At 42.4% G+C, this 10,653-nt stretch overlaps 1 protein-coding gene across 1 annotated transcript in view; it reads left to right on the top strand.

Moving 5' to 3' along the window:
* Positions 1–3,873: 3,873 nt before the first annotated feature.
* CCDC93 (coiled-coil domain containing 93) overlaps positions 3,874–10,653 on the top strand; it is a 53,992-nt gene continuing 47,212 nt past the window's right edge. Inside the window, exons 1-4 of the mRNA XM_059820343.1 lie at positions 3,874–3,915; positions 5,092–5,205; positions 6,927–7,021; positions 9,566–9,677. Coding sequence (XP_059676326.1) covers positions 3,874–3,915; positions 5,092–5,205; positions 6,927–7,021; positions 9,566–9,677 — 363 coding nt within the window. The remainder of the gene's footprint in view (positions 3,916–5,091; positions 5,206–6,926; positions 7,022–9,565; positions 9,678–10,653) is intronic.

Raw genomic sequence — 10,653 nt, 5'->3', positions numbered from 1 at the left:
ATTGTAGAGAAGACCAGCCACCAATTTTTTTTACTTTTGCCTACGTAGACCATGAGGGAGCTGTGGGTTTTTTCTTACCAGAACATCAGCATTTTCACCATTGGACTGTCTTCTCTACACATTCTACAGGCCAAGTAGCAGCTTGGTAAGTGGGCTAAAAATGTTAGTGTTAGTGTTGCCAATGTTAATAAAACAATATTAAAAATTACACAAACGTCATTTTCAAAAAAAATGTCTTCATCTCCCTGTATGTTTTAAACTATTAAATGCTGAGAATAAGAATCGTTCAGAGGAGAGACTGAATAGGATCTTGGCTAGACTGTACCTTCTAGATGTCACCAATGGATGTGATAGTGGGCATGTTTAAAACATCACTATTTAATGTTATATGTGATTGCTGAAAGGGCACTATACCTTGCAAAACATATCAGCCTGTTTGATGGGATGCAATGGTCTGCTGCAGCCTCTAACACAATGGCTACTATAACAGGTCTGTGACGTTTTCATTTCACAGTGCACAGAGTTTCACTTCCACAGATGATAATTGGGAATTAGCAATCGCCTACGGAATGGTTCCTCGTGCCTACTACATCTCAAGCAATAGATGAAGGGAGGCTGAATAACTGTAAGGAGATGGGATACAACCAAGACAACAAATAAGAAAGAAGAGTAAATGCATACAGAGGAAGATACTGCTGCTGTGCCTGGCAATCTTGCTAATTCCAGAAATCTAGATTGAAACCTTCATAGCAGGAATCGTTTCACTATGGATCAGGATGGAAGTGATCTCTGTGCTGGAGCTGCCAGGCAACAAAATGGGTTGAAAACAGAGCTCATCCAAGAGATGAGCCACAGAAAACAATGCAAAAATTGATACTGACTTTGGAAGGCTTGAGTTTAGTCCCCTACAGTTGGCTTCAGCTTCTCCTGAAATTAGGAATACAACTCAGAATATGCAATTATGGCATTACTGAGGTCCATATTCCAATGAAGTCACTGGGATTCTTTCCATTTACTCCAAGATCTGTCCATGACACTTTGTTTTATGGTATACATAAAAAAATGTTGTACCTTAACAAAAGGACCCTGTACAAAGGACCATAAGGACCATTACACAGGGAGTTATGCTTTTTATTTTACCTATCATGCAGAATTTACAGAAATAAATCTGTCTTTTAGGCCTCCTCAGCATAGAGACCATTGGAAAATTACCTAAGTTATTTATCTAACTGTGCCTGCCTAACAAAGAGTGGAGCCCTTGCTGTTGCTGTTATAACCCCATCTCACATTTTAATTCTTGTTACAAGAAAAAAACAAATTGTGCTAAAAGATACAGTGAAAGCTATTGTTACATTTTCAGTGGTGACCAAGTCTGATGTTGTCAGAAGTCCAGGCTGAACAGTGAAATAAATAGTGTGGTTATAAAAAAGGGAGGCAGCTCTTTAGCTCAGCTTCATGGGGTCAAGATTAATGAAATCAAAAAATCAAGACAGGATTGTTCAGAGCAGCTGCACCAAGAGCCAGAATTTGTCTTACCTTCACAGATCAAAATAGAGCAGGGAAAGGGAAAACGAAGACTAAAGCTGAACCGCCTAGAGATTTGCAAGCACTAAATCTAAAGATCTGAAGGAAGGGACGTTTTTCTTTTTTAGACCGCACCCCTCTTGGGACTTTTTTTAAACGTAATTGGTATTTAGAAGATTGATTATCCGAATGTCATAGGGGACAACGGCTCTGTCTGGATAACTGGGTGAATTTGCATCACAATTAGGTATTGGGAAGCAATGCCTTTGTGGAGTATTTTGTTGAGGTTCAAGTCATCAAAGATGAGTTGTAATGACAACTGAGATAGATTTTTGTATTTTCATGCCTTTTCTTTTCATTTCCTAAACATATACCAGGTCAAGGAAAATTCCAGCCTTCACAGTAAAGGAGAAAAACGTTCCCAGTCCTTGTGGTCGCGTGGACATAAACCAAATTAAAAGAACCTATTACACTTCTGTAAGTATATAATTTTAAGCCAGCTTTGTGATTTTGGGTGTCAGTTGCATGAGTTTTGAAGTCCCTAGGAGTTAATTAGCCCCGTCTCCCTCCTTTCCTTTACTGTGCTTTAAAAAGCCAAAGAAACAGTTAAGTTTTCCAGGGTAAGTTTGATTCCCGCCTTGTCTGATGCTCAGTTACTACTTAAGCCCCTAGTTTATACTGCCCTTGGTGTTTTATTTATCCTTTTTCTTTAAGGTATTTGAAAAGGAATTTTATGACCATATCATGGCTCAGGAAGCTTTTTTCCAAGTTGATGTTTCTTTTCAGTAGTTACGTTATAACCTGCACTGGCTGCTGCCTCTGAAGGTCACATCCATCCCTTCCTAACACTCCTCTGTTTCAACCCTTCTTCTTGTCCCTGTTTTTTGTTTGTTTCAATCTTCCTTTCCATGACAATCAAATTAGAGATGTACAGTTCTCTGTGAGGAGAAGGCAGACAAAAAGCAGAAAGCCTGTATTGCTCTGGTGAGCATGTTAGCCTCTGGGGCTGCAAAACAGTTTTCTGCAACTCTAATTAAGACGTGGCCTGTGGTTACACCGGTACACGGCCTGAGCCAGCCTGGCATATTATTGCTTTTATTGTTATTATTGTTTTGATCACTCTGTCAGGGCAGCAGTCGGTATGGACTGGCTTGTGCATGCTCTGCTGCCCTCCAACGGATGGAGACGATGCTCTCGGGTGGCTTTTCTTGTTCCTTCACCTCCTTGAGATGTCTCTAGTCGCAGCCCAACACAGTTTATTTTTTATCACGCTCTGTGCATGGCGAAGAGCCTAGAAACTGAACGCCTGGGGTGGACTTGAAAAGAGACCACTGTCAGGCATTTCCAAAGCCGTTGTCAACAAGAAAGGTTACCCTGCCTCCAAGCTGTGGATTAGTTTACTACCAGGCTGTTATCACCCAGTAAATCCTTGCACATTGGTGTGATTTTATTCATGAGTCCAAAGCGTGTTAGCGACTGACCGGTGCCTGGGCACAGCTTTCCAGCCCCTGGCCCTGCCAATGTACACGCATCGTGCCGCAGGGCCTGCCCAGTGCTGGCAAACGTGGGACGGGAGGCCAGGCTCCGGCACGTCCTTCCCAAGGGGGCTGCGCCTAGACACAGGCCCCACGACGTGCCCGCTGCCGGGAGGCAGAGGTAGCACCGGATTCAGGGGTTGCAAAGGTTCCTGAGTGTGGACCTGTGTGCAGGACAGGAAAAATACAGTTAAATCCCCCTCAGCTGTAAGGTCACCAAATGAGAGCCAGCTGCTAACGAGGAGTGTCAGTGCCCTGTGGGGCGTGAGAGGCCCTGAGGCATCTCTCAGGTCACAGAGCGCTCAGTAACTTCTCCTCCGTGCTGGTGAGAGGCCTCAGGTCCCCTCGCAAAAGAAAAAAAAAAAGGAAGAAAAAAGGCAAGGGCGAACGCCAGTAAAACAGAGGGGAAGTGCCCGGGATCAGCGGCTGCGGGCAAGGAGGAGACGGGCTGTGAGGGGACGCCCCCACGGCCTACCCCGCGGTGCCGGCGCGGCCGTGGGCACGGGGGCGCCGCCCGCGGGCGCTGGCGGGCGGGGGCGGGACGGCGCTCCGGCGGTTGCGCTCCATGCAGTCAGTCACATGAGCCGCCGGGGAGCCGCGCAGCCCCCGCCCTCCTTCCCCCGCACCCCTTTGGCCGTGAATGGCACGGCCCGGATGCGCTTGTACGCAAGGAGGGTGCGGGCGAACCATTGAGCGGGGGCGGGGGAACCCGGCAGCCGCCGGCTGGGAACTCCCTTTCGCCCGGGCGTTGCGGCGGGGGGAGCGGACGTGACAGGCTGAGCGGCTGGGCGCAGGCTGCCGGAGACGGAGGGCGATGGTCGTCCCCAGGGGACAGGAGTACCAGGCCCCCCAGGAGGTACCGTAGCGGCGTCTCTCCCAGCCCTCCCCACCCCGGGCAGAGCGGCGTTGGCGAGGCGCGGCCGCCCGCCGTTCCTCCGGCCCCGCTGCACTGGCTTCCCCGGGCTCCCTGCCCGCTCCTTCCCCGCCGCGCTTCCCCGCGGGCTGGGGCGCTGAGCGGCTCTCGCCGCCGCGCTGGGGCTGCGCCGGGAGCCCGGGGGTCACTGCTGTGCGGCGGGCCCGGCCCTGCGCCCTCCCCGGCGTGCGGCCCACGGCCCCGTGAGGTGGGGTCCCTCGGGGCGGGGGAAGCCGGGCCCTTCTCCGCCCCGCGGCCGGGGGAAGCACTGCGGGGCTGCAGGCGGCGCGGGTGTAGGTCACCTTCCGCGCACCATTGCGTTTCCCTGTCCCCTCCGCTTGCCAGGCTTTTCAGGTTTCCCTGGGCTCCGTGGGAGGGGGAGGAGAGGAGGGGGCTGTCGAAAAGGTTTTGGGGAGGAGGGGGGTGGGGAGGGCGCGTAGGTGGGTCCCTGCAGCCGCTGAGGGGGAGACTAACGCCCTGTCAGCCGTCCCTCCGGCCTAGGTCTGAGGTGTCTGGGTGCTCCGTGCCCCTAGTAAATCATGTATCCTGCGGGGTTTCACCCTATCAAATGGGGACAAAAGCTGTCTTAAAAGGGTGCTGTGCTGATGAGGCTTCGGAGCGCTGACGCTATCCGGGCAGCCCGTTGGAGTTTAACTTCTTGTTACTGCCATACTTCTAAGTTTGCTTCCAATTGCACTGCCCAAAAAGTGGAATTCCACGCGAATTTCTCCTCCTCTTTCTGTAAAAAGATTATAGAAGCGTTAATGTGAGGTGTACGATTTTGTGAACCCTGAAATTGAAAGAAATGTGCAAAATGGAGAACAAATTAACTGTCTTGTGGCAATATGAGGAGTCTGTTGAGCCGGAGGCAAGCAGTGGACCAGGATTTTGAACAGCAAAAGCAGATTAAAGTATTCAACTGGGTGAAAAAGATGTGACGTTAAATCAACGTAGAAATGCATTACCTATTTCTTTAGTATTGGTTGCTAATTTGAAAGATGTTAATGGAAGTCAAAGTTTTCCCTGATATGTGCTCTATGTTAAGATAAAGTTTGGAAAACGTTCATTTGAAGAATGAAAGAGAAACACTGAATTAGTGTTGCGTTGTTCATTTGTTAGGTTGAAACAAGAGAAGATGAGGAACAAAACATCAAGTTGACTGAAATTTTGGAACTGTTGGTGGCTGCTGGGTATTTTCGAGCAAGAATCAAAGGATTATCACCCTTTGACAAGGTGAGACCAATGCCGTATTTTTAAAAACCCTTTCTAAGTATATGAGGATTACATCTTTTTTGCAAGTTAGTTCAGCAGTTCTATGTGATTAAAAAAAGATACTTGGAACACATTTCCTATGTAATAAATTCTGCAAATGACCCAGTTTCAGACAGATAGGACCTCCTCAGTCTTGAAAAATTATTTTGTGCAGCAAGGCCTGTTTTAAAGGAGACAACTGGATGCAAGCTAATTGCTGATGTGCTTTTTTGTGGGTGTTACGGCCTAAGTTAGTCATATATGCAGAAATTTGCCCCTCTCTCAACTGCAGTTAGAATATCTAGAAAGACTTGATACTTGGAGATCGCACCATAATTTTAAAAAGAAGCGTTCATTAATGAGAAATGAGGAAATACCTGTCTTGAGAGGCTCTGTGTAAGAACAGAACAGTTAGCCTAGTGAGATTATTTTTGGGCTGTTTTTACATTTCTTTAGAATGTCATGTATGCTAACCTTTCATTGTCCTAGACAGGAAGTATGTGATACTGACAGAGAGCAAAGTTCAGGTTGAAGAGAGACTTCTGAATTGTTTTAGTGCTGACTCTGTGAGAAATTCCTGAACCAAGGTTTGAAAACACAGAACTATAGCAGCCTTGAAATGGACTCTTCTGTTTTCTGCTGTTTCTTTGATCATAGCACAGCCCTACTTTGCAATACAGTTTTAGTTTCTTCAAACTGCTTGGCATTACTGACCTTAGCTGCTCAGGAGGCTGCGCACACAGACACAAAGTAGTTTCAAGGAGACCGCCTTAGGTTGTAATATTGTTGCGTTTATGTGTAGAAATGGATGCATCAGGTTTATACTTGTCTAAATACAATTGCAAAGTTACCATTTCATGACAATGCCCAACCTTTACAAAAAATGAGCATTGCTATAGAAAATGATCTAGCTGCTAGTATAAAAGGGATACTGATTAACTGTTTCGGACGGGAATGTGAGAGGGGTGATGTGTTAGAAAACCTTGTGCAGAACACCCTAATTTGCTCCGTGATGTTGGTAAGTTATTCCACATTTTAATCCCTTTTTTCTGTTATTTGCCTTTGCATACTTTTAGGTTATCTTGCATATGTTTATGCAAGGTTGTCTTTTAAATATTTACATAATTTATGTAAAGTTGATGAAATGGCTGAGGAGTTTAAATATGCCTAAGTACCTGTAGGAATAGGGCCAGAAATAGAGATTTCTACAGAGCTGGGGATTTCCATTACTATGTTGATACTGTGCCTAGCACTTGGTGTTGCATATGTCATCAAGCAAAGCATAATAGTAGTAAAGGTGTATATGTAAAGGTAAATACATGAATACAGAAATCATCATCCTTGATAAAATTTTGATATGGTCACTTTTTAAAGATCAGGACATTTAACGTACTGTTGTGTTTTATCTATTGGGTTTTTTTTTAATCTGAGAGCTGTTTTAAAACTAATATATAGAGCTAAGGGAAGAATTTAGAATGTCACTAACTGCTCTGGGTTTTTTTCTGTCATCTTGTATATGTGTATTGTGTGTAGAAGTTGATGTATGTATTCTATCTACATATATTTCAGTCTCTATATAAGAATACGGAGGATGGAGAAAATACTAAGCTGTAGTTTCTATAATAAATAAAGCCTTTAGGATGTGTTTGGTTTTACTTCTTCAAATTAAAATGGGACTAACCATGCTGTTGCTCCTTCACTAGGTGGTAGGCGGCATGACGTGGTGTATCACTACTTGCAGCTTTGATATCGATGTTGATTTATTGTTTCAGGAAAACTCTACTATTGGACAAAAAATGTAAGTAGATTAAATGGCAAGTGTGGTATTTTTTTTCTTCTTAGAAAAGAAGAAGCGGGTGGGGGGGAAGTTACCTGGTACTTGCCTGTTTATAAGAAGGATTTTTAGTCCAAGTTTCCTGCTTTTCAAGGCCATCCATTTGGAAAACATTGCACTGGTTTCTGGGTTTCTCAGACAGTAGTTCCACAAACTCTAAAACCAGAAAGAAGCTTATTCCAAAAAAGGCAGTGCTATTCCTCTCTCTGCTGCCATGTTCTTATATCCCTACTAAGCAGTGAAAGCATTTATGTGGCTCCACATCGAACTGGATTGGGAACTGATCCAGATTAAAACCTACCAAAAAAAAAAAAAGAAAATAGTTTTAACATGAATCAGTTCCTGGATCCAGTTCTCTATGCAGCTGCACAGATGCTTGTGCTGGCACAAGGGGATGATGCAGAGGCCAAAACAAAGGGCAGAGGGAGACCACGCTCCTGGAAACTTGAGTGCAACATTGGAAGACCTTCCTTGAGTTCTCTGTCTGCAGTTTTGCTGTGTAAATAACCTCTGATTCTCCTTTATGGTTCTGGATTGGAATTGTAGGCATTGTCAAACAGAATTTAAAGCATGACACTGTTGCTGAAGCCGTTACCTGCCCCACACTGAAGAGAAGGAGTTCCTTCCTGATAGTGACCCAGTGAGACCACTTTGGTTTGATTCATTTCTTATGCGTGGAATTTGCTCATAAGCCAGCAAATTCCTTTATTAGGGAGGTTGTAAAAATTGTTTATGCTGAGAAAGGGAATACATTCTAAACTACGTTATTTCTTTATGCATTTCTGTGATAAAAGAGCCATAATTAAAATTCGCAGAAAGTAAGAATAGCCCGTCAAGTTGTAGTTGCATGAAGAGACTTGTTTTCCCAATGTACTTGAAAAGAACATCCTTCTGTGCTGTTTTCATTTAGCATCAGCAGTGTAACACATTTAAAAGTAAAGATTTGTGGTTATTGCCATTAAATTTAGAGACACTCAAATCATCATAGATAACTAACTACATAAAGCATTGTTAAATGCACATAATTAAGTAGAGACTAGGAATGAAGTTTTTATAATTGTCATCTTTGTTATCCTTAGGAAGAACAGGATAGGAATTAGTTAAGTTGTTCTGAAAACATTCTGATATCTTTCCTGCTATACTGCAAAACTGGCGAAACAAAAAAGTGGCTTCTTTTCCAAAACAGCAACAATGATTGATTCGTAGATCTAAAGTGTTTGGAGTCACACAAGCATAGGCTGTTTTGATGTCCATGTAATGTTTATATTGTTGGTGGCTCAGTGCTTCTGTGATGTTCTCAAGATAAGGAAAATTGAAGTTGTGTTTTCTCAGTATTATTCTGAAGACATTTTGATGGTGTCCTATTATTTAATTGCTGGGTTGAAATAAACATGGAAACATACATTAGGAGAGGATCTTGCATCTATTGGATAAATAACTTTTTTTTTTAAATTGCATTTGCTCTGATTGTGCTGAGAGGCACTGCTCTTCTCATGTTGTAGAATATTAGTATGGTGCCATAGTGGATATTGCCTTGTAAGATTTATGACAAAGTTTTCACTTCTCTTAAGGTGTATAACTTTTCAGGCCCTGTTCCCAGACTTTGGTCTCTGTCTCATATCTCTTGCTCCCCTTCTGTTCTTCCAGAATATCAGTTGTCCATTTAGGCGGTACTGAATATCACCGAGGTCAGTACTGGACCACTTAATTGTTTTCCTTCGTGGAAAAATAGTTTTAGTTTTCCCAGTACAGTGTTCATCCTCAGTGCTGACACCTGCTTTAAAAATGTGCTTGACAGCACTGGCAGCAAAAAAATACCTTGCCCTAAAATAAGGGATTCAGTGGAAGCAGGATGATGTTCTTGTAGATGAATCCTTTGTGTTAGGGTAATCCTTTCACTTTACCAGCTCTTACCTGAGCTATAGAATGAGATGGTTGCCAGCAAATTCAGTTATTGACTTCAAAACCATGTGAAGTATACTGTGTATTTAGCTTTTAAGTGTAATATATATTTAAACTCGTAAAGTTTCAGTAGTAATGTCAAGATATATTTTGGGAGTTCTGCTAAATAAATTTTCAAATCCTTACATTTGATTCTGGAATTTCTTTGAGTGCATATCCTATACTAAGTAAAACTTCTTAAAGCTAGTGTTTCTTCCTGTGTGCCTATATTATAATATGCAAAGGTGTTTGTAGATACATCTTACATGGGCATTTCATCTGAACAGACATGCAGATCTTAAAATTTTGTGTGTAATACTATAAATGAAATCACAAGCTAGGAGCCTGCAAGAGGGGTTTAATCACCTCTTCACGGACTAGTAATATGTATAATACCGTGTAAAAACCATTATGTAGATGAAAGTTTGATTACTTTTCACAGCTGTATACAATGGAAGCCACTAGAGGGAACCTTCTAACTACTAACTGTGTTTGCAAAAATAATTTGTCATTTATAAAAGAAAATTGTAGCATATATACATGTGTGGTTTTGTTGTTTTATAATAGTGCCTTAACTGAAAAAATTGTGTCAGTATTACCAAAAATGAAGTGTCCTCATCGTTTGGAACCACATCAGATCCAGGGACTGGATTTCATTCATATATTTCCTGTTGTACAGGTAATAATTTTGTGATATATCTATACTTTGCTGAAAAAGGCCATAAAACTTCCTTAAAAAATTTTAAAAATATCTGTATTATTGTTTGGCTCTTTATTTGACTTTGGAATGAATAATCACATAGAAGTAGTTTAAATGAATGTTTTTAAAGCATTAAGTGGCGTTATAGATGATAGAATTCTTAAGTATGTTTGATCCACATTTAAGAAAAACACAAAATGAACTCTTTAAATTCTTTGAAATGGAGTCAGATTCTGCCTTTTGTGGAACGTCTGCTTAATGAAACTAAAGTTTACACTTGTTTTGGAATCTGATAATCTACTTTGCCAGACTAGGAAATAGAACAAATATCTTACAGTCTATGTTTAAGCTTATGGAGTAAGTTATACAGATAGTCACTCAACCAAAAGGCAGTTGGGGTTGTTTCTTTAAGCATAATTCATCCTTCATTCACATCACTTAAAAACTGTATGGGTGGAAAAATAAATTGCTCTGATGTGTGACCCTATTGCTGTGTATTTGTTGAGCAACGCTAACTGACCATGTGCATGCTCATAGTTCTCCATTCTGTCCAGGTTTAAGCTAACATGTGATGTGTTCCAGTTATGTGTGGTATCTTGAGAATCCTTGGTATGTCATTACCATTTTTTGATTTTACTTTCATGTGGACACAGAAATGTATCTTTGATAAGTAGGGAAAATGAAGACTGTTAAGCAAGCTTCTTTCTCATTAAATATCTCCTTACCACCTGCCTGTGAAAGAATTTAGCAAGTAAGAGTTTAATCTAAATTCCAGTTTGTAAGAAGTGAGGAAAACTTCCTGTTTTCTCTTTCTTGTTATCTTCTAGTAGGGGGCTCTTGAGATAAACCACACTTAACTGCACTCCCCACAAAAAGTTACGTGGTATGTGCTACTGGTACACAGCTTTCAAGCCGTGCTTGTGCTGCTGAGGTGGAAAGTTTGTATCTTGTTAAT

Source organism: Gavia stellata, chromosome 8 (assembly GCF_030936135.1).
Source record: "Gavia stellata isolate bGavSte3 chromosome 8, bGavSte3.hap2, whole genome shotgun sequence".
NCBI classification, from domain to species: Eukaryota; Metazoa; Chordata; class Aves; order Gaviiformes; family Gaviidae; genus Gavia; species Gavia stellata.
This window is presented reverse-complemented; position numbering and strand designations above follow the sequence as displayed.